This window comes from Monodon monoceros, unplaced genomic scaffold (assembly GCF_005190385.1).
Source record: "Monodon monoceros isolate NGI ecotype Baffin Bay Population unplaced genomic scaffold, NGI_Narwhal_1 Super_Scaffold_1, whole genome shotgun sequence".
In the NCBI taxonomy this organism is placed as follows: domain Eukaryota; kingdom Metazoa; phylum Chordata; class Mammalia; order Artiodactyla; family Monodontidae; genus Monodon; species Monodon monoceros.
Window position 1 is genome coordinate 60674287 of NW_021703765.1, and position 24187 is coordinate 60698473.

General features: G+C 53.6%; 1 protein-coding gene across 2 annotated transcripts; it reads right to left on the reverse strand.

Moving 5' to 3' along the window:
• CDC45 (cell division cycle 45) lies at positions 1–23928 on the reverse strand. 2 transcript variants are annotated; one of them, XM_029234173.1, is made up of 20 exons: positions 23869–23928; positions 23697–23756; positions 22957–23049; positions 21715–21852; positions 20766–20912; positions 17297–17352; positions 16130–16178; positions 15031–15092; positions 14129–14179; positions 12985–13104; positions 11613–11744; positions 11345–11443; positions 10537–10698; positions 5209–5347; positions 5051–5134; positions 4439–4557; positions 3050–3126; positions 1458–1523; positions 422–476; positions 1–143 (listed from the first exon to the last, which is right to left on the reverse strand). In XM_029234173.1, the coding sequence occupies exons 1-18, from the start codon at positions 23917–23919 to the stop codon at positions 1459–1461; spliced, it is 1704 nt and encodes a 567-aa protein (XP_029090006.1). In that variant the 5' UTR covers positions 23920–23928; the 3' UTR covers positions 1–143; positions 422–476; position 1458. The 2 variants fall into 2 exon arrangements, with proteins under 2 accessions (XP_029090006.1, XP_029090000.1); XM_029234167.1 differs by lacking the exons at positions 17297–17352; positions 20766–20912; positions 21715–21852; ... (1 more) ...; positions 23697–23756; positions 23869–23928 and adding an exon at positions 10365–10421 and having other exon boundaries at positions 12985–14179; positions 16130–16374.
• Positions 23929–24187: the final 259 nt, after the last annotated feature.

Below are 24187 nucleotides of genomic sequence, written 5' to 3' on the forward strand. Positions count from 1 at the left end.
TGGGGCACCAAACCTAAAATAATCATTTTATTCCATTAAAAACACTGTCCCTGCATCTAAAACTATGTCCATAACTTACAATCTAAATAAAAGCCAGTTAACATAAATAAGGAGAAGGAGGTCACTTCTGAGGAAATCAAACTCTGGAAAAGAGAAAAGAAAAAATAAATTTCAAACAATTCTGATGGTTCCCCAAATCAAACAAACTGTGCCCAGGCCTTCCCACTGCTGTGCTGAGCGGCTGCTTCTGAGCAGCCCCACCACTGACAGGTGGGGGGTAGCACCCGCCGTCCTGTCTGCTTGAGTACCTTAGGCCACACGGCTCCTGGCACCTCCTCCCCTTACAGACCCTGCCTGGCAGATTGTCCAGCCTTGGCACTGCCCCCAGCATGCTGCCCCTCACCCTCCCAGGCCGGCTCACCTGGTGCCGTCTTGGTGGCAGCTCGCACATGGCCCTGGGATCATCACCAAGCAGGCTGCAGGGAGGGGTCTGCCTCAGATGCCAGCCCCACTGCCTGAGACCCCCATTTGTAACCTTTGATTTAACCCTCCCCCCCCACAAAGGCCCTTGCTGAGGCCCAGCCCTTGAGACTCAAGGAGTGTCAGCCCCAGTTCAGATGAGGACACGGGGGCAGCCTGGTGAGGCTCCCCACAGACGTCACATAAGACCCAATCTGCCCCCAGAGCCCTGTGCCCCCCGAGAGAGGGGCTGGGGGAGGTCCCTGAGGCTCCTAGGCCATTCTCAGCAGAGCCCACCAGGGCTCTCACACTCCCAGCTCACCAGGGACGGGGGATGGAGGAAGGACCCTGGGCCGGCAGGAGGGACCCCCCACACCGGAGCCTGGACGGGGCCCGTGTGACACAGCCGCGACTCCAGCCGGGGCTCAGGGAGATGCCGGGCAGGGCATCCGCTGTTGGGGGCCTGGGCTGAGAAGGGGTCACTAGACAGAGCAGGTCCCCGGCCCATTTCCCGAGGGCCCTTGAGAAAGAGATGGTGTGTGAGGCACAGGGGACAGTGCTGGCGGGAGCGTTGTGCTGCACTGTCACAGTGACAGCCGCAGGCGTCCAGGCTCACACAGGGCCCATGATTTATAATTCCCCACTGAGCGGCTGCTACCAGCTTGGCCTTCTCAGAAGTCCAGCACATGAGAGCCCAGATAGACACCCTGTGGGCTCCAGCCCTGGGCCTGACGCTGGGGCAAGGGCAGCCCCCGTTCCCAGCCACACCCGGCGCCTTGTGATAAGAGGAGGGTAAACACAGCTCCTTCTGAAGGGATCCCAGGAGCTTAATGAAATTAGATCCCTCAAAGTGGCCCATTGTGGTCCTGCCACCAGCCTGGGGACAGGCGTCCCTGGGAACAGGCGCTGGACCCCATCTCCAGCCTCAAACCCAGGTAGAAGCCGGGCTTTGTGGCAGGGCCACGGGAACCCACCAGCACCCCTCCCCCATGACTCACCCTAGGACAGGAGGGACACGAGTGCGTCCAGGAACTTGCTGCGGTCCTCGGCTTTCAGCTCAATCACTGAAGTAATGAAAGGAAAACATCACTGGGACGGGAGGAGCAGGGACAGAGCTGGGGGAGGCCACCAAGTACCAAGTTGACTCCCGCTGCCCGGCGCCCTAGTGGCAACAACCCCCTACCACATTCCAAAGGCGCACTTGGCTCCCTGGTGGCCTGGGGTGCTCTGGATCATGAGGCTTATTTAACTGGCCTCGCTGGCTGCCCTGTCGGTGCAGCTGCGGCTGTGGTCTGTGGGCAGGACCCTCGGGGCAGCCAGGGGACCAGCGGTGACACTCTGAACACCACAGTCCTGGCAGAGAGGCCTCCCTCCTACCCGAGCGGTCAGGCAGGAGGCGGCCTTCCATCCTGTTCTGGCCAGTCTCTCAGCTTTGGTGTCCCTTCTGTAGAAGGGGACATGGTGCAAATTGACCCATCTCTCGGGGCCATCAGCCTCAGACAAGCACGGGGCCTCATCAGACAGGACAAAACCAGCCAGCCTGGCCCTGCAAGCTGTGGGTACCTCAGGCCTCGACTTCCTCCACACCCCCTGCAAGCCGCCCACCCCTGGGGGAAGCCCAGCAGCTCCCGGCCCTCTAGTCTTCCCCATGTGGGAAGCCGGGGCATCCTGCAGGCTGGCCAGCACTGCCTGTCTGCAGTCTCAGGCATGAAACAGGAAGTGGGGGGCTGCTGCTGGAGGGGACCCCCCACCACGGAGCCACAGCCTGAGTGGGCCCGGCAGGAAGATGCCAGCTCTAGACTCCAGAGGCAATGGGGTGAAGGCGGGTCTCGGACTCAGAGACTGGTCCTCGTTAAGGCATCAGTGGTGATGTGAGAGGTCCTTTCTGAGAGGTGGGCGCTATGGGCTGAAGGTGCCCACCTTGCTATGGTGACAGCCTAACCCCGGCACCTCAGAACGTGAGTGTACCTGGCAGTGGGCTTTTACAGAGGTGATCAAGTCACATGAGGTCACTAGGGTGCGACCTGATTCGGTCTGACTGGTAACCTTATAGGAAGACATCAGGACACAGACAAACAGAGGGTCGACCACGTGGAGACATAGGGAGACGACGGCATCTACATGCCTAGGGGAGAGGCCTTGGGAGGAACCAGCCCTGCTGACACTTGACCTTCCAGCCTCCAGAACAGTGAGAAATGCATTTCTGTTATTTCAACCCCCCACTCTGTGGTGCTTTATTACAGCAGCTGGGGCTCACTAACACAGGGGTAAATTGCCACACATCTGAAGACCAGAAAGTAAATATGGCCAAACATGCCATGTTCCACACTGGCATCCGGTGGCCTACAGGTGTGGCCCCCCAAAGCCACCATGCGGCAACGTTAGGGCATAGTGGTAGCCAGACCCCCAAGCTCCTTGGTAAAGTGATCTCAGGGGCTGGATCCTAAGGCCAGAGCCAGGTATGCCTGTCAGGGCCCAGATGGGGTGCAGGGCCCGAGGCCAGAGGACTGCTGGCAGGGCACCCCCGGCACTTCCCTGGTTCCAAGGCCAGCACTGACCTTGAAAGGGCCTCAGTGCGGCAGACTCTTACCTGAGAGATCGAAATGGTTGTGCAGTGTCCGGGAGTTGGTGCCCTCCGCCGCCTTCTCAAACGCCCGGCCAAAAAAGCTGGGGACACACTGAGGTGCATTGGGGGCTGTCCCTGCAGTGGACCCTCCCCGCCAGGGACACACCAGACTCCTCACTGGCCACAGCCCCGAGGCCTCAGCCCACTCTCTGGACGGCCACTGCCTCTCACTACTGCTCCCATGTGAGCCCTTCTCAGCCCTCAGGTGGGCGTGTCCCCTGGTGCCCCCCCAGGCACCGTGCTGGCAGCTGGGGCAGGTGAGAGGCAGAGGTTCCGTGGAGCCGTGTGGGGATGGGGTCCTAGACACACACAGCAGGTGGGACCAGGGATGAGGGGCCCGCAGGGCGGTGGGGGAACAGAAGCTCCTCGGGGAGCAGCCTGGATGGAGCTGCCTCGAGGGAGGTTTGGTGGAGACAGCAGGAGTGTGGGGAAGGGGCTCCAGTGCCTGTTGTGGAGAGCAGAGGGCAGAAGGCGGGCAGAGGAGGGCGAGTGCTCCCAGCCTCCACGGCCGCCCTCACAGGAGACTGTGTGCGGCCACTGAGCTCACCGCCAACCGGCCCAGCCATGCACAGACTGGCAGCCCGAGTGAGGACACAGGCGGCTGCGGTGCTGCCTCGGGAACCCTGGCCGGCTCCCACCCATGTAACTTTGGATCTGAGACCCTCGAGGGAGCTTTGGAAGGCAGCCCGGCAGCAGGGAAGCACTTGTCTCAGAGACCATTGTCTCCCCACTCACGGCTCAATGACCTTTGCAGACGCAGAAGGTGGTCAAAGCTCACAGTGGCAGAGCTGGGACCGATCCAGACCCAGGGTAAGACCCAGACCTGATCCAGATTTTCAGTGCAAACTGTTTGCTCCTCAGAGGAGGGTTCAGGCCCAGGGAGGGCTGAGGGTTTCGCCACGGCCGCAGGGCCACGCACCTCGCCGCCCATCCTGGGTGCGTCTGACCCCGGCCAGCCCTCCTCAGGGAGCTGGATGCCCTTGCCTGGAAGCTGGATGTCCACACACCTGCACCCCCCACCCCATGCTGGGGTGGGAGCTCCCAAGAGGCCTCAGGCTACTCACAGGGAGGAACCCAGGTTACCTGGAGCCCAGAGACGTGCCCCCACCGGTGAGCCCTGTGCACTGGTGTCTGTCCTGGGCTTTCAGCATGAGGCCCCAACTGCCCTGCCACCCTCAGGCTTGCCTGCCTGCTGCACCTCCCTGCACTCTGACCCCGCTCAGTGCATGCTTGATGCTGTCCCACCCTGCAGCCCACGTGTGTAAGCCCTACCACCCTGCTTCATGGTGGAAAAGGCCATCCCTGGCCTGGCATTGAGGCCGACCCCCCATAGCTCCGGGCCCCAGGACTCACTTCTTTCTGTCGGAGCTGTCGGTCTCTGGGGGGATGCCCACCATGGTTACAGTGCCCTGCTCCGCGCTCAGGGGGGCGGCCATCACCAAGGGCAGTAGCTTGCAGCGCCGGTTTTTCGTCTGCGGAGGGAAGTGCACCTCGGTCACAGTGCCCAGGAGCCCCAGTCCCTCGCTCCCCAAAAGCCTCCAGGGACTCCCTCTTCCCAGAGACACTCAAGTCCCCACGCAGCTTGCCCCCAGCCTCCTGTGCCCCTGGCTGTTCCCTCCCTCACCTCCTTTAGGTCCTAACACAGTTGTCACCTCCTCCAGGAGGCCCTCCCCAGCCACCCCCCCGCCCCTGCCCCGCCCCCGCCTCCGCTGAACATGAGCCCCAGCCCTGCATGCTCTGTGAGGCCCCACCCCGCCCCGCCACTTGTCCAAGTGACCTGGGTGGTGAGTGATGGCATGAGGGCTGGTGGGAAGTGGAGGGTTCAGGGCTCAGCGGAGGAACACAGCTCAGGAAAAGGGAGGCACCTGCCAGCCTCCGGCAGGTGAACAGCCCCCGCACCCCAAGGCCAGTGTCTGGCACCAGCCACTGCCCCCCAACCCCCGGCTGCTGTGTTTCCACCCTCACCGAGCACACGAAGGACTTCAGCAGGTGCTTGCTGAGCAGGCTCAGGGCAGCTGGCCTGGAGAACAGCACAACGTCTGGCGTGCCCTGCAGGGAGTGGGGGTAGGTGGTCAGGGGGCGGCCAGCAGGCGGGGCTGGGGACGTGTCTGTGGGGAGCTGACCTCCATGAGGGAGCAGTAGAGGAAGGGCCCCTGGGAAATGATGAGGTTGGTGCAGAGGCAGCTGGCGATGGTCTGCTGTGTGGCGCGCAGCTGCTGCTTGGCGAGCTCCAGGCCGCGATACAGCTTGTCCAGGTTCCCCCTGAAACATGGCAGGCGCATGGCTCCATCACTGGCCGCAGACTGGACACCTGGTTTCTGGGTCAGAGGGGCTGTGGAGCCAACAGTTCACTTCCCTCCCTCCCCAGCTCCCTTTCCAGTGAGACGAAGGAATAAAAAGTGTCTAAGCCCACAGCGATGGACAGGAGAGGTGCAGGGGGGTGGGTTCCTGCTGGCATCAGAAGACCAGAGACTGGAAGCCAGCAGAGGTGCCTCCTAGAAGGTGCTGCAGGGCTCTGACTGGAGAGGCTTGGGGGGCACTAGGGATCCCGCCACCAGACAGATGGATTTTTACCCTTCCCCCACACAAAGGAGGGTTCTATTCTGAACACATTAAAATGAGCCCTCTATGGAGAAGTCAGGTCTTCGAGCAAAGCCTCTGCACCCAGGAGGTAAGGGTCCCAAAGTGTCACATGGGCTTCCCACCCACCAAGATGAAGTGATGCCTTCCAGCCAGCAGGCTTGCCAGGCTTCCACAGCCTTCCCCACCCCCCCCAACCCCTTGAATGTGGAGGACCACCAGACATTTGAGAAATGCCTGTGGCCTGAAAAACCAGCCCTAGTGGAAACATAATTTGGAGACCAAAAGAAAGCTTAAAATGAAGTCTAGTTAGTATCTTCAGAGAGATTTGGGCAATACATTCGTAAACCAGGAACAGGATGCTATGAAAAATGATCAGAAACCAGGAAGTATTTGTGGAAAGTAAAATGGTTGCAACAAATAAAAAATTCACTCCAAGTCAAGAAAACCTTCCTTACCACAGATAAGACAAACACATGGAAAATATAAGGCAAAAATCAGAGACAGAGAATCATTCCAGGAAGTCTAGAAAGATTAAGAAACAGACATATGTGTGGGGGGAACAGTAAAGGCAGAGTATGAAAGCATTTCCTCAGACTAAAAGGGCTCACCCAAAACCTCAGTCTAATTCATGAAACAAGATCCACCCCACACATCACTAGACATTCTGGAACACTGAGAATCAAATAAGATTCCGAAAGCTTCTGGTGGGGGTGAGGGTGCATTTACAGAGAAACAAAAACCAAAATGGCTCAGACTTCTCATCAACACCACTGGCTGCTGGGAGACAGGCAGCAACCCTGAATTCTGCACGAGCTAAACCAGCAATCAGATGAGGGCAGAAGATACTGTCAGATGTGCAAGAGCTCAGAATGTTTACCTCACATGTGCCCTTTCTTTAAAAGTTGCTTAAGAATTATGTTCTAGCAAAATGGGGGAGTAAAAAAAACAGATGAGGATCCCAAGATGTGCTGGGTCCACCCCAGCGGCACAGTCTGGGCCGCCAGTGGTGGCGGCGGGTGGCAGGACTAGGGAGCTGGAGCTGAGAACAGAGCCCCAGGCTCTCCTGGACAGAAGGGGCTCAGGGAATGAGAGCTGGGAAAACCGGATATGATAAAGGAGGCAATGAAGAGCTCCCAGGAAAACAAAGAGCTGAGCCAGAAAGGAATGGGATCACTGCACATTAGTGACTCTGGAATATTTTATTAGAGCAACCAAGTAACACTATTTATTGATCTTCATCTTTGAGAATCAACCTACAACCAAACATGAGACGACTCACATTCTGTCCTCTACCCCACTATTGTTAACCTTGAACATGCGAAAGTATTTTCACATCCTGGGAGGTATGGGGGAGGAGAAAACGAAGGATGCCAACACCCTTTTCTTACCAACTAGGGAGAAAAGAGATGCTGGTGAAAGAACAAGACCGAAGTATGTTAAGGTTACAAAGGAGCTAAAAATAGTGGCACAACTGTACCAACAGGAGGGGAAGGCGCACAGAAATGGGATGAATGCTCTTTTGTCACAGCAGGAAGTCAGCAGACAATGGCTAAGACTGGCCCATCAATTCTGAGAGGAGGCGGAAACAGTCGGCAGTATAGTTTTTTGATTTCTCCATATTTCTAGGTAAAAACAGAGCAACTACATTACAAAACCAAAGACCTAGGACCCACATTTACAACACAAAGAATGCGGAACACCACAGACCCCAAAATATAGGCAGGTGGGAAGGGACCTTCAACTGGCTACCAGAAGTGTGGGAGGGAGCAGAGAAGCAGAGACCTAAGAAAGGTGAAACTCCAGGCAACTGGGGACAGTGGCCAAAACTTAAGATTTTTGCGCCACGCAAGAGAAGGTGAGTGTGAGGGCCATGGCAATCACCAGGGGGCTGGAGCAGGCTAGCTCCCCGTACCAGCCAGAGCTCCTTTCCACTCTGGGCCCCTTGCTGAGGAGAGACGGCTACAAGTGGAACTGAAACTGGGCAAGAGAAGGACAATTCAGAAAAGGAAGGCAAAGGCACTGATCAAACACGCTGGGATTGTCATGGAGGTTCTAGCCAGGCAATTAGTAAGAAAATGAAATAAAAGGCAGTTAGATTGGGAAAGAAGAAGTAAAACCATCTTCGTCTGCAGGTGACATGATCCTATATATAGAAAATCCTGAAGAATCCACTAAAAAACTGTCAGAACTAATAAACAAGTTCTGCAAGTTTGCAGGACAAGATCAGTATACAAAAATTGATTGTAGTTCTATGCAGTAGCAATGAGCAAACCAAAAATAAAATTAGTAAGTTGATTTACAATAGCATCAAGAAGAATAAAATATTTAGAAATAAATCTAATAAAAAGTGTACGGTTTATTTTCTGAACTATAAAACACTGCTGAAAGAAATTAAAGAGGATCTAAGTCTATGGAAAAACATCCATGTTCATGGATTAGAAGACTTAATATTGTTAATATGGCAACACTCCCCAAATTGACCTATAGATTCAATGCAATCTGACTTCTTTGCAGATATTAATAAACTAATCCTAAAATTCATGTGAAAATTCAAGGAACACAGCATAGCCGAAACCTGCTACAAAACTACAGTAATCAAAGCAGTGTGGTACTGGCATAAGGTTAGACACATGGATCAGTGGGAGAGAAGTGAGAATCCAGAAATAAATTCCCACATGTATGGTCAACTGATTTTCAACATGGGTGCCAAATTAATTCAATGGTAGAAGAAGTCTTTTCAACAAATGGTGCTAGAACAGTCAGATGCCCATATGCAAAATAATTAAGCTGATCCCTTCCTCACATCAGATACAAAAATTAACCTCAAGTGAATCATACACCTAATATAAAGGCTAAAACTATAAAACTCTTACAGAAAACAGAGGTGTAAATCTTTGTGACCTTGAATTAGATAATGGTTTCTTAGCTATGACACCAACAACAAAAGAAACAAAAGAAAAAACAGATAACCCAAACATCATCAAAATTAAAAATGTGCTTCAAAGAACATCAAGAAAGTAAAAAGACAACCCACAGGATGGGAGAAAATACTAGCACATCATGTATCTGTTGAGAGACATATTTAGAATATCCAAACAGTTCCTACAACTCAATCATTAAAAGACAACCCAATTTGGGCTTCCCAGGTGGCGCAGTGGTTGAGAGTCCGCCTGCTGATGCAGGGGACACGGGTTCGTGCCCCGGTCCAGGAAGATCCCGCATGCCGCCGAGCAGCTAGGCCCGTGAGCCATAGCCGCTGAGCCTGTGCGTCCGGAGCCTGTGTTCCGCAATGGGAGAGGCCACAACAGTGAGAGGCCCGCGTACCGCAAAAAAAAAAAAAAAAAAAAAAAAAAAAGACAACCCAATTTAAAGAGACAAAGGACATACATTTCTCTAAACAGGATATGCAAATGACCAATAAGCACATGAAAAACTGCTCAACATCATTAACCATTAGGGAAATGCAAATCAAGGCCACAGTGAGACCACGTCATACCCCTAGGATGGCTGCGATCAAAAAGTCAGACAGTGACACGTGTTGGTGAGGATATGGAGAAATTCAAACTCTCATACACTGCAGGTGGGGATGTACAATGGTGAAATCACGTTTTGGAAAACAGTCCAGCAGTTATACAAAAGGTGACACACAGAATCACCACATGAGCAGGCAATTCCACTCGCAGGTATATACCCAAGAGAGAGGAAAACATGTCCACACAAAAACTCACACGTGTGTTCACAACATCATTTTTCATCACCGTTAAAAGGTGGAAACTACCCAAATGTCCATCAACTGAAGATGGATAAATAAAATATGGTCTATCCCTATGATAGAATATTATTTGCAATAAAAAGAAAGGAAATTCTGACACATGCTACAACACGGATAAAACTTGAGGACATTATTCTAAGCAGAAGAGGCCAGGCCGTAAAGGATCACTTAATGTCTGAGTCCATGGATATGAAATGTCCAGAATAGCAAATCTATGTATACAGAAAGTAGGTTATTGATTGCCAGGAGCTGGGGGAGATGGGAGATTTGGGAGGCGATGGCTGAGGGGAGCAGGGTTTCTTTTTGGAGCAATAAAAATGTCGTAAAATTAGATAGTGGTGATGTTTGCACAACCTTGTGAATATACTAAAAGCCATTAAATTGTACACTTACAATGGGTGAGCCATAGAGTATGTGAATAATAGCTCAGCAAATCTGTTTAAAAAAGTGTGCTTGGGAATGGACCAGGAAACCCCAGAAAGCAGGCGCCTCCATTTCTAACACTCTGAAGCTGGAAAAGCTGTGTGAACCATACCTCCCCCGAAAAAGTCAGGAAGACTAAACTCACAAAAAAATGAGCAACGATCAAATCCTCTCAGTTATCATCAGGAAAAAGAACAAGGAGGATAGTCTCCCTCTCAACAATGAAGGTTAACTAGAAAGACACACCCCCCAAAAGACCAAAATTGTAATATTCTATTTCAAAACAAGCTGAAAGACATTAAAAAAAATAGTACATCTCAGGAAGTGAGATAAGAAAAAATTAGAAGTAAAAGAAAAATAATTGAGAAATGAAAACTAAACTAGAAGAAACACAGGAATGAATAAACAATAATGCCTGAAGGGGTATGGGAGGTGAGAAAGAAGAAAAAATTTTAAATCAAAAAGAAAGAAGAAAAGGATTCCAAAGAACATGACACATACTGAAGACGGGCACGTGTCTCGTGCGCCCCCAGCTCAGGTGGACGGTGATCTGGATTCCTGCAAAGACACAGTCACCCCCATGCCTCGGGGCCCTGTGACCTGCCTCCCTGGCAGTGTGGGGCTGAGGGCCGAGTGGCCGGTGGGGATGGGGGCCCACGGCCACGCCCACTACCTGGAGAGACTGTCCAGAGCCTGGATGAAGTTATCCGTCCCAGAGCTGTCTTTCTCGGGGCTCTCCATTAGCGACATGGTGGCAAAGGCCACATCACTGGCCAGGAACTTATGCTTGAAGCCAAAATGGATGCTGAAAGTCTGGATGCGCATGTCCTTCATGCTGCAACGGGAGGAAGTGACACGGCTGTCGTTCTGCGCGTGGCCGGAGTGTCCTCGAGTTGGGGTGAGCTCTCACACAGGCCAGGCCACCACTAATGCTCCCTCCCCAGCCCCCAATGATGCTTGCAGCTAGCCATTCCAGTCAGAGAATGGACGGAGTCAGGAGGCCGACACACCAGCCTTCAACCAGGGTGCTGAGCACCCGGTACAAAGCTGTCAGCCCGTCAGGGCAGGGCAGGAGCTAGCTGTGTGCGTGTATGTCGGGGGGTGGGTACGGGGATGTGGGTGTGGTCCTCTCCTGCCTGCGCCCCAGGGCGCCAGGAGCAGTCAGGCCCGTGTCCCTCCAGCAGCGTCAGAAGACCCAGTTGGGCAGAGCTCGCCTGAACCTGGCCCCAGTGGGCCCTTCCAGGGTCCAGTGATGGACAGTCCAGGTTGACCTCAAAGGTCTGCACCTCGGCCCCAGGATGTAAGGATTCTACACTTTTCAGGCACCTTAAGTCCTAATTTTAACACAAAGAGAACTAAAAACTTCAGGGAAGGCTAGTCAGGTCACAATCATCTATGTGTTCTTGTTTTCTGCATTATTTTTAGAATGTGATTAAAGCTGAAACCTTGACAAAGCTTAATCCAGAGAAACATGTGTTTACCCAAATTTATTGGCAGACTCTTCAATCATCTCCCGCAAATTCTCCTTCAAGGAGACGTCCATGGACTGAAACTTCTGCTTCACCTGTTTCAGGGGGAGACTGGGAAGGAGGAGCACCGGTCACAGGAGGCGTGATGCCACAGCTGATGCCCCGGCCTTGCCTTCAGACCAGATTCTGGGATCGAGTGAGGAATGTGGGATAGAGCAGGAGTGGGGGCTTTCCCCCAGGGGAGGGGGGCCGTGGGGGGCAGGCCTCGGCGCTCACTCACCCCACATCCGCGAGGAACTCCTGCAGCCGCTTCTGCCCGTGAAGAGACCAGAGCTTGAATCTGGCTGCGGTGTAGCACGTGTTACACAGGCTGTCGTGGAGGGACCAGTGCTGATAGAGCGCCAGGCGGAGGCTGGGCCCGTGGTCAAGGAGCTGTGGCTGCATAGTGACCCAGGCCCCCGCCCTGGGACCACCACCTGCATAACCAGTCAGCCCCCCCGGGGACCTGGAGCTCTTCGATCTTAGTTTAACATGACCCAGACAGCTTGGGAGATGTGGACGCACAGTATTATCCGGGGGCCCCTGTGGCCACACAGGACTTGGGAGGCCCCACTGGGCGTCGCCAGTTCAGGCTGGCCTCCCACCTGCTCCCCGCGGGCTCCACCTGCCTGGGCCTGTGCTGGGATCCCCTCAACAAAGCCTCATCCTCGCTCCACTCCTTGACAGGCTCTTCCTCACTCCTGGGGCCACAAGTGTGGCTAAGAGGATGGTCCTCACCCACGCCAAGGGTCTCTGGGCACACGGCGGCCTCTGTCCTCTGTGATGTCCCTCCTGCTGGTTGGGCCCTGGGGCCACTATCCTCCCTGCCCACACCCCCGGCGCACCCCGGTCCCTGGATGTCACGTGTCAGGACCCAGCTCCTGGTGGTCGCCCCCTCCCGGAGCTTGGCTGCCCCACACCCGGCACCTCTTCCTAGACTTGTCGTGGGCACCCCCACCTGACCTGTCCAAGCCATGTTCACTGGTCCCCAGCTGTCCCAGGGCAGGCACAGGCTGGCCCCACTCCTACCATCGCTCTACCCGCCACCAAAGCAGCGAGACCCCTGTCACAGCTGCCACAGCCTATCCCCCCCATTCGGCAGCCCCGGGACATTCAAGCACCAGGAACCAGCTCCTCCACCTGCACCCGTCCATAGCTCCAGCCCCTCCGTGGAGCTCACCCCAGGACTTTTGCAAGGCCATGGGATTGCCCAGGCAGCCCTCCCTCTCCTGAGGGTAGCTGAGTCTCCCCTCTGACATGGCCTCACCAAGCCTGTCCTGAGCCCTGCGGCCGGCCCCTTGGCCCGGGTCGCCCCCTCGAGGCGCCACATCCTCCTCGTGAAGTGTCACTCTCTAATTGCATCTGCTTGCTGCTTCCCAGCCCGCTCGGCAGGAGTCTGCGAACCCTCTCAACTGCCTGAACCACCGTGGCCCCATGTGCACTTGCCTGTGTGCGCCCAGCACCCATGCACCCTGATACACGTGATGCTCCTGAACATGGCAAAGCCATGGACGAGCCAGGCAGGGCCCACGTCCAGGACTCCTGCTGCACCCACTGGGCCCTCTGCCCAGAGCCTCTCGTCCCGGGGACGCAGGGCTGAGCCGTGAGGATACTCGTACTCGAAGGAGATGCGCATGCAGTCGACAGAGAGCGCATGTTCCTCGTCCTCATGCCGGTGGTTGTGCCGGGACACGTGCCGCTGCAGGATGCCCACGTCGGTCACGTACTTCATCCTGGAAGACAGCAGGCAGCCTGGGGCCCCCTCCGCCCCTCCTGTCCAGGGCCCAGGACCCCTGCTGCCTCTGCAGGCATTCGAGGGCCAGGCTCTAGCCTCATCTGCCACCCCTGTGCAATCTCTCCTGGGCAGCAGCTGCCCCGTGTCATTTATTTGAGGCCCCCTAGGGTGGGCACAGAGGGTGCCATGGCCCACCTGCCAGCCACGGTCAGTGGACAGACCCCATAGTGACAAGACGCCCAGCACAGGAAGTGTTGGCGAGGAGAGCGGGAGAAGGCAGACCCCATCCAGGTCCACTTGAGAGGCCACCCAGGCCAGCATGGTGTCCAGCGTTGTGCACCTGACACCATCAGCAACACAGGAGGGGAGCAGGCTAGGCCCAGGCCATGAGACCCGGGACCCTCCAGTGGGCAGGGTGGGAGGGGCAGCTACCGGGGCACAGGGGCCTCTGCAACCAGTGCAGCCGGAGGCTGTGCCAGGAGGCAGGCACGGGGCCCTTGGACGGGGTTACAGTTCCCACCTGATGGCACCAGAGCAGCAGGAATGAGAGGGGCACCGGCTCCCCCGCCCCTCCCAGGTGTCTACATCCTGGAGTTGGACAGACAGAAAGAGCAAAGCCCACCCACCAAAAGCAAAAAGGATTCGGGTCCACACCAGCCCTCCTTGCAGGCCTGTCCAGCCTTCCCCCAACCTTTGAGATCACGCCTGCCCGCCCTGGCAGGCCTCAGGGCCCTGGCCCCTCCTCCCAGCCCTGTGTCCACTGGGCACAGGAGTCAACAGACAACATGAGAGCTGGGAGACCGGGCCCCTCCGCTCATCTCAGGCTCCACCTGCTGGGCCCCCGAGGTGGATGAAGCATCCACACAAGGCCACACATGACTGCACCAGAGGTCCAGTCCTGACAAGGACCCAGGCCCAAGGCAGCCCATCCTCAAAGGGCGCCGCAGGGACGCTGCCCCCAGCCCACCACTGCAAACCCGGCTGCGGTCGACCTCAGACAGCCCGGGGGAGCGCATCCTTACTGGGTGATCTTGTCTTGCACCCACTGGTCCGTTAGTCCAACAATGGCCCACCTGGAAGGAGAGGAATGGAGCCGTGAATGGGTGGGCAGCACTCACAGGCATGTCCTGCCAGCGTGGCCTGACCCAGACACTCCGCTGGACCAGTGGTCCCGCCCTGCGGGTGAAGAGGTTCCAAGGCTCCCATTGCGGTGTCACCGCTGTGGGGCTCTCGGTTCCCAGCAGGGATGCCCTATGACAAGAGCGGCAGGCCCCACACCGCCTGTGTCCTGGCTCGCCTGGCCGCACGCCACCCTTGCCAGCTCAGGGCGACAGGGCACCTCTGGGCCTTGATGTGGCCAGTGCCTGGCCCTGCCCCGGCCGTCCTGAGGCTCTGACTCAGCACAGACCGTCACCTTGCAGAGGAGAAAACCAGGACCTAGAGCAGAATGCTGAGGGTGAAGAGGCCAGACCCACACACTCCTCGTTAGACTCTGAGCCTTTAGTCCCCAAATCAACCCGCGTTCAGGAGCGCAGTGGGCCAAGCACCCCCGCCGGAAGCCCCAGCAGCAGGCTCAGAGGCAGGCCAGCGGCTACTCCTGTCCCGGAACTACCCCCCCGCCAGGGTTGCAAAGATGCCTGGCGACAGCAGCCTTGTTCAAACCTCACGCTCAAACTGATTTGGGCAGCAAGGCTGGGCGGGTCAGCTGGGAAGGGTGGAGAGGCCCAGGACCCTCCCTCAGACCCTCGGCACCCCATGACACTCCCCAGTCCCCCCAGGAGTCTGTGTGCAGCCGGGGGCCCCAGTCAGGAAGACGACCAGGGCCTGCACGTGTGCAGAAAGGGGCCGCACCCGGCACTCCCCTGGCAGTGGGGACCCGCCCTGGCTGTGAAGATGCAGCTGCTCACAGGAGGGCCTCACGCACCACAGCATGTCACTCAGGTCCTTGGACATCATCCACGCCAGGTCAAACATCACCATGGCCGACTGCAAGAGAGACAGGCTTAAGGTCGGGCAGCCGTGCTCACGGCAGGGTCAGGATCGTGCTGCCCGGGGCCCTGGGACCATGCGAGAAAGGTCTTTCCCACAGGGCTGTCTGTGGATGAAGTATCCAGCTCCCGTGAGCAGATGGGCTGGGTCCTGGCAGGAGATGGGAGGATCAGGGTCTGAACAGAAGACTCTAAAAATCCCGTTTGCCCTGAGACATTGGGCTTCCTTCAACAGCGCCAAGGAGACTGGTTTCCGCGGGAATTTCCAGCATCTGAGGAGCCGGGCGTCCGTTCCTGCCCACACCACCCACCCCTCCTGCGGCTTAGGATCCTCCACTTGCCAGGGCAGAGAGATGATCCCACAAAGGGCAACGGGGCCTTGACCAGAAAAGGGGCTCTGGAGATCTGTGCTCAGGGTCCAAGGCCCCAGAGCCAAATTCTAAGGCTAAACACAGGATGCTTTACTGGAAACTTATTTTCTAGGGGTCCTCAAGGCCCTGAGCTCTGCTCAGTGATGCCAGAGTCTACACACTGGGTTTTCTGTACGAAACTCTTCCTATACATATATGCTGGTGGGCCTGTGTAAGTCCAGAGTTCTACCTTCTTGCACAGAGACTAACAGACCTGTTCTGCACTTTTTTTTTTTTGGCCACGCAGCATGCAGGATGTTTGTTCAAACCCAGACCCCTGGCAGTGACAGCACCAAGTCCTAACCACTGGACAGCCAAGAAACTCCCTTGTTCTGTACTTTTGATCATGAACAGAAATAATAGCTGCTGTTCCTTGAGTACCTCTAGGTAAAAGGAACCGTCCCAACAACTGCCTCTGGAGTGAGGGCTGCTCTCTTCCTTTTACTGAGGAGGAGAGGCTCAGAGAAGCTGCATCCCCTGCCCAAGATCACAAAGAGGAAGCTGTGGGGCTGGAATTCATACCAGGCCTTCGTGGCTCTAAAACCTGTGCTCATTCCTCCTCCTGTTTTAGGACAGTGACCCCTAGAGTCCAAACGTGACCATGATCCCGCCTATCTGTACTTACCGACGTCCCATGATATTCGTACTGCTCGTAGTCAAAGAGTATGTCTCTTCTGTAATGACACAAAACGCGGGTCTTCAACAGGAAGCAGAACAGGAGGACAAATGTTGGGAAAAATGCTAAAACTGGACGGTACCCAAGAAACGCAACTGAAATAGTTTGTTTTCACTTATTGACTCTTCAAGGAGTGAAGACATACAATGGCTGGGAAGGGAGTAAACGGGCTCAAACCTCGTGTGGCTGCAGAATATGTGAAATGGCACAGCCCCAGAATCCCCCCCCAGGAAATGATCCCCAGAAGGGAATTCACGCAACAAGCAAGACAAGACGGGCTCTGCGTGCAGCCTATGTGTCACAGGAGGATGCTGGACCCAGCCTCCAGTTCACAAAGAAGGGGAACCGGCCAGTTGAGCACTGGGCAGTTGATAAAGGCTTTTGGAACCATCAGAACTATGATCCTATTAAGAGGAAAAATGCAAAATTAGGTGTGATTATGTAAAATGTGCACAAGTACAGATAACCCAGGAAAATCAACCCAAAGCCAGAATCTCTTCCTATTAGTGAAAGTGGGTTATATTCAGTTTTCTTTCCTTACACTTCCTGAAATGGTTTTACACTGTCCTTCCACGGGGGTTGGCTGGGGGCACAGCAGGACGGGGGCTGGGTACTCAGACCCTGCTAGACCTCCAAGGACTGTGTTTAGCAAGGAATTCCCAGCTCTAGAGCACTGCTCCACGGTTTGCCTCAAGCTAGAATAACCTCTCCAATGTTTTCATTTTAAAGCACTTCTGTTTTTTAATTTGCAACAGGAAGAGAAGGTATGTGTAACTTAGTTTCCTTTTCATACTTTTTTTCCTATGAAAAGTTTTACACAATTGCCATCTCTTGAATTTGTAAATAGAAGTATCTACATTTAGAAAACTATGAAAACAAAGGACCAGGGCCCTCACCGCTAATGGATGGCATGTGCTTGGGAGACCTTCAGGCCAGGCCCGGCCTTCGTGGGACCAGAGGGCGAGGCAGAGGGGCCCTGAGCTCCTCCCCAGTGCAGGGCCACCCGCTCAATCCTGCAGACACTGGCGCAGAGGCTCTAAACCGAACATGTGATCCTCAAATAGAAAAGAAAGGGGCATCGCTGACCCGCTATCCCGCTGCTGGACGCAGCCTCACCTCCGAGCCTCCCATTCTCTTCGCTTCCTCCTCTTCAAGGTTCGCTCCGCGATCTCCTGATCCACGACAAAGAGAACAAAGGGTTGAGCAAAGGAGCCAGGAACTCACCCCACAGCCGGAGAAGGTTCTGATCTGGCAGAAGGCACAGGGCACGAAGTCTGCTCCTGGGGAGGGAGGCGCTGAGGGGGCAGCTGGGCCCTCTGGCCCATCAGCACTGCGGGTGCGTGGATGTGGTTGGCTGCTGCCGCCCCACCCCCCACCCCGCCGGCACCTGCTCAGGCCACACCCCGAGTCCTTCATCCCAGCACCCCAGCACCGAGCAATCCACCAAGAGCCCGCCACTGCCTCCTGCTGGCTTTCCCACCAGATTAAAAAGAGCTCACACTTCTACATCCAGACCCCACCGTTTCCAGCGACTATTCTGATCTCACAGGCACAACCTCATTCAGTTCCCACAACAAAGGCAAGGGGGTGGGGGGACGGCAGTTTTAAAAACTCGCTTCTGGAAAGATGCTGTACATGTATTTTTCTCTATACATTCATTAAATATACTTAGAAACCCCAATATCACATATTACAAAAAAAAAAGATTCTGAAAGGTGGAAAGGAAGGCTGACTAGCCAGGGATCCTGGGACCTGAGGGATGTCACAGCATGAGTTCCCTGGGTTTTCTTTTTTGTTCATACATCCCAGACTTGGAGCTGAAGAAGCCGGCCACTTGGAAACACCAACAGGTACGAAGAAAAAAATCCCCAACAAAAGCCAAAGAACCATGAAGGAACACCCTCGGAAGACAGGAAACTTTTAGAGGATAAGTGCTTGACTCCAGGACCACCCCCTCCAGCCCAGCGCAGGCCACATGGAGCCCAGCCTCCCCCGATGAACACCTCCCATCTGTAACACCTCCTCCTTCTACCTGTGCACTCCCTACACCCTCGCCAGGGTAGAGTCAGAGGCCAGGCAGGGAGCCTGGAGCTTCCTTACCTAGTGGTAACGCGAGAAGCTGGGTCACTTGTAGATTGTTGGTTGGAATGTAAAATGGTACAGCCGCTCCGGGAAAGGTTGGCAGCTTCTTAAAAAACTGAACACACAACTACCACACAACCCAGCAAATGCACGCTTGGTCATTCATTCCAGGGAAAGGAAGACTCGTGTTCATACATACAAATCTGCACACAAATATTTATAGCAGCTCTATTCACAATAGCCAGAAACTGGAGACAGCCCAGATGTCTGTCAGTGAGTAACTGGCTAAACTGAGGCCGGTCCACACCATGGAACATACTCAGTAACTAAAGGGAACCAACCTGATACACCCCAAGACCTGGCTGAACCTCCAGGGAATTATGCTGAGTGAAAAAGCCAATCCCCAAAGGTTATTTACTATATGATTCCATTTATATAATTCTTGAAAGGACAAAATTATAGAAATGAAGAAGAGTATAGTAGTGGCCAGGAGCTAAGGAGGGGGTGGGGGCAGGAGGGAAGTGGTGTGGCTATAAAAGGGCCACAGGAGGGGTCCCTGTGGTGACGGAAATGCCCTGTGTCTTGACTATTTCAGTGGTTGTGATGTTGTGCCATAGTGTTGCAATATGTCACCACTGGGGGAAACTGGGCAATGTATGTAAGTGATTTCAACTCATTTCTTACATCTGCATGTGAATCTACAATGATCTCAAAGTTCAAAGTTTAATTTAAAAAGGCAAGTCATGGTCCTGATGAGGGAACTTCTTGGGGATGATAGAACTGTTCTCTATTATGATGTGGTGGGGGTCACATGGCTTTATACATTTGTCAAATCTCATTGAACTGTACACCCGGTGAATTTTATTGAGTAGAAGTTATACCTTAGTAAAGTTGACTAACAAAACCCCCAGGGCCCAAGAATTCTTTGACCCTCCCCAGGACGCACAGTGGAGTCCTGTCCCCTCCCCTCGTGGCTGTGGAACTCCAGGGCTGATCAGGAGGGCTCAGACAGCTCAGTATCAAAAAAAACCAAACAATCCAATCAAAAAATGGGCAGAAGACCTAAATAGACATTTCTCCAAAGAAAACATACAGATGGCCAACAGGCACACGAAAAGATGCTCAACAGCACTAACCATCAGGGAAATGCAATTCAAAACCACAGTGAGATATCACCTCACAGCTGTCGGAATGGTTAGTATCAAAAAGACCACAAATAACACATGTTGTTAGGATGTGGAGAAAAGGTAACCCTCCAACACTGTCGTTGGGAACTAAGTTGGTGCAGCCACTATGGAGAACAGTATGGAGGTTCCTCAAAAACTAAAAATAGAGCTACCATATGACCCAACAACTCCACTCCTGGGCATATATCTGAAAAAAACAAAAACACTAATTCAAAAAGATACATGTACCCCAATGTTCATTGCAGCACTGTTTACAATACCCAAGACATGGAAGCAACTTCAGTGTCCGTCGACAGATGAATGAATAAAGAAGATGTGGTGTGTATATACAATAGAATACCACTCAGCCATAAAAAAAGAAAAAAATGGAATTCGGCCACTGTGACAACATAGATAGACCTTGAAGTATTATGCTAAGTGAACTGAGATGGAGAAAGATAAAACATAAAATAAAATACCATATTATTTCACTCACACATGGAATCTAACAAAACAAAATAAATGAACAAACAAAAATAAACTCATAGATACAGAGATTTGTTACCAGAGGGGAGGGGGCTTGGGGGGGCGGAAGACATGGGTGAAGGGGATCAGGATCCAGCATATGGTGGTAGATGATAACTAGGCTCATGGTGGTGAGCACTTTGCAGTGTACACAGATGTTGGATTATAATGCTGTACACCTGGAACCTATATAATAAAAAGAAAGAGCTCTAAAAAAATCAAAGATTAGAAGATAAAGGCCAAAAGTTGGCTGGAAAATAGAACAGATAAAGAGCCAGGCAAGAGGAAAGAAATCTCAGAGTGGGTCTGAGAGGTCCCAATCGGATGACCCAAGACTCTAGAAATAGCAGGCAGGTGAGGAAGCAGGACACATCCTACAGATGGACAGTGTCCAGAACATCCCAAACATGGCCCTGAAGGGCTCCTCCCAAGGCTCTGGTCAGGCCAAGGATGAAGGGAGGACCCCAAACATTCCAGAGGCAAATCTCAGCCTGCACACCAAGGACCAGGGGCCAGAGGGCATTAGCTTCCTTACAACACCGAGCACTAGAATAATCTCATCCCTTGTGTGGGGGGAGCAGCGCCTCCCGCCTGTAATTCCACATCTCGCAGAAGCCACCAGTGCTGGATGCTACAGCTCAGAGAAGTCCAGAAACCTGCCTGAGGCCACACAGCCACGGGATGGCAGAGCACAGAGTTGGCACCCACACCTGCTGCCTCCCATCTCTGCCTGGGCCCACAGGCTCCGGGCTGACCCCTGACCTCAGGGAGTGGTCATTTCCTCAAGACCGTGTTGAGAGGCCCAAACCCACCTCCTCCACCCGTGTGCGCTTCTCAGAAGGCTCTGACCCCTCGTCACTTTCGTTTCCCGAATGTTCTTTATCCTCCTCTTCATCCCTAAAAATGTCGTCATAGGCGGGAACTTCAAGGTCATCATCTTGTTTAATGAGCAGTTTGATCTAAGATTAAAACAAAAAGCAATCAATCTCCTCTGTCATTCATGGAAAACTATCCACGTTTTCTCTCGCAGTCTTATTTCTCGATTGGCCACAGCGAGTCGCTGGAATCTGCATGCTATTCGGTGCATAGAAACTACAGGAATTTGAAAACTACCTACAGTCATTAAGTTTGGAAAAAAGCTTCCTCTTAGGCCACATACTCAGCCAACAAAACGAATGCCTTGTACCTCAGCCTTTGACAGAGGACACGGAGATCGGTGACCTTGAAGCGAGCAAAGCTCCTGTCTCTAAGAGGCCCTTCACGTGAGAGTTTCAGGGCTGATGCTTTGTTACTGTGGATGCATGCCCACTGCTGACGGGTCAAAGAGCACGTGTGACAGAGCCATGGCAGGCTCACAGCAGCCTCACACCACTGTCCTGCTGGTCCCCACACCACCCTGGATGGGCAGGGTGCATCCTAGCCCCATTTATAGGGGAGGTACCTCTGAGGTCCCCCAATATTCAATAAGGCTGGGCTGGCCTGAGCTTGGAGTGCAGACTCAGGGCAGGTTCTGGTCCCTACACCTTCCAGGACAAGCGAATTCCATACACACCCTCTGAGCACCTCCAAGGTTAGGTGCCATGTTTCTCATCAAAGATGGACAAGACCAGGTTCTGTCCTCAGGCTGCTCCAGCTCTTATAGGGGAGGTGGACATGGGCCTTGTCAAGAACACCAGGCATCACATTGTCCGCAGCATAAAAGGGAACAGACAGACAGACAGGAGAACTCAGGGGAGACGTGGGCCCCGAAGGCCGGCTTACCTGGGCATCGTTGTACACGTTCACGACATTGACTGGCCTGTGAGTGTCACACACGAAAAATACGGTGTCTTCATCGGGTTGAAGGATATCCAACAGGTCCACGTTAGCACCACAGTTTATGAGGATAAAATAGTGGAACTGAGAAAAGGACAGGGACCCTGTGAGTAAGCGCGTGGGGGAGGCTGTTTGTCTTCAGCACTAGGCCCGAGTCCTGCTGAGACACACGCAGCCCCTGACGCATGGCGAGGCGCTGACAGTGAGGGGCTCCAAACACGGCCACAGCTGGCCTGTGCAAGTGCTTTAACAACTCCATATACCATTTCATTTCCACCGCGACATTGTGAGGTGGGTTCCATGCCTGTCCTGGCTTCAACGAGGAGCAGGCAGAGGATGAGTGTGCCCGAGTCTCAGGCTTGGGGTCAAGAAGGTGATGTGGATGGACCAAGAGTTCAAATGCATAACCGGGTCTCTTCTGATCTGTCACTCTACTGTGACAAATTATCTTTCTGTGCAAGTAGCATGGCACAGGGTTAAATTTCTAGCAAGTCTTAGGTAGCCCACACTTAACAAGCACCTAAATATTAAGTTAACCCTTTAATTACATTCTATCACTATAGAAAACCCTTTCCTTATAAATATTGAACTGGCAGAGGTCCCTCTCATGATGACAGGAGCACCGGGTGAGGACTTATCTCTGCCAGACAGTCCTAGATGTGGCCAGAAACTCTAGGGACCCTCTTCCAGACTCCAGTCTCTCCCTGTGGGGCTGTGGGGTCTCAGATGTCCCATCTCTCATTATAGTTCCATGCAGAGGTGGGAGGAGGCCTGGCCTCTACTGCTTAAATTTCAAAAGGATACGGTATGTTCCTGAATTTCAAGCTGGAAACCTGGATACGTTTTCTTGGAGAGATAAATATGAAACAGTAGTCTAATCTAAAGTAATTTTTACAAGGCCATATAAAAAACAACCTGCCAAATTCCAAGCACCTTACGATGAAATGTATCTGCAATACAAGTTCAAAGTTAGAGGCTGTCCATATTCACTATCTCTATTTTGTTGTCAATTTTGTCTCCACAATTTGAGAGTAAGTCACCTGGACATATAGCTCACTTTTCTCTTCTGAAGAAAGTCGGTAGTTAGAAATACATGCAACCTATTGTATACATAGAAAGAATGCTCAGTGTTAAGAAGTTGTAATTGAGTAAAAAAAAGCCAAATATTCTCAAATGCATCTCTCATACCTGTTCTTTATGCTCAAGAAATGCAGTTTCAAGTTCTTGCCACCCAGAAACTGGAACCAGTGTATACTGCACGTGGTCACACTGGAACAAGGCCTGGAGAGAGATTTTCTTTCAAAACCTATTGCAGTTAGGATGTCTGCAATCTACCTTGAAATGCACTTTAAAAAAAGATGAGAGACAAACAACACGTGATAACCTAAGGTTAGTGAAATATTTATGTCAGCAAGTAGGTGATGGGGACATGAATGTCCACTGAATCATCTGGTCAACTTTGCTGAAAATCACCAAAAGGAAACTGAAAAGCTGATGGTTTTTCTATGTCTTCTGAGAAGTAGTTCCTGAACCAAGGGCCTCTGACCAAAGCCCATGTAAACCTTGCACCATATTCAAAACCGAACCAACGATCTTCCCTAACAGGCTAAAGAATCGAGTATCTCCAGAATCGCTTATGACACCACTGTGCCCTCGGCTGTCAGATTCCTCCGCTTCAAACCCCACACGTGAGAAGCCGCCACAGGTCTACGGGTCTCTCGAATGCAACCATTCTGTGCCCAGGTTGCTACAGAGATACTAACTAGTCTCCCTGCCTTTTACCTACTTCTCCTCTAACCCACCCAACGCCGTCCCGCCAGGGAAGCAGCCTTCTTGAGTCCCCGCCCCAGGACGAGCTCTCGCCCGGGATGGGGTCCTCGCCCCGCTCCTCCCCCGCGCCCCCCGCCCGCCCAGCCCGCGGGCCTCACCTGAAGGATCTTGCAAGCGCACAGAGCGTCCACGTCCGAGGCCACGAAAAGAAGGACCCTCTGTCGCGGGAGAAAGGGCTGAGCGCGGCGCCCCGAAGCCCGGCCCCTCCCACCCCACGGCCGCGGGCCCTCGTCCCTTCCCCCAAGCCTCGGGGCCCAAAAAAGGCTTCACCTGGCTCTGGAGCACCTCGTAGAACTCCTTGCGGAAATCTGACACGAACATGGCTACCGCGGCGAGACACCACCCTAGCTCGCGCAGAAACCCCGCGAGCCCGGCGACGGTCAAGACTCCCGCCAAATCAGCGTTCTTCCGATTGGCCCGGGGTCCAACCAACAGGGACTCCGTTCCCAGCCTTTCCTCCTTTCTGATCGGTCCACGCTGGGGGCGGGCACTAGCGCTCCGCCATTTACGGCTGGAATAGTCCAGCCCGCCCCCAAAGAAGCGTCATCCACGGGCCGGACGCACTCGCGGTTGCGCAATTCAACTCTGA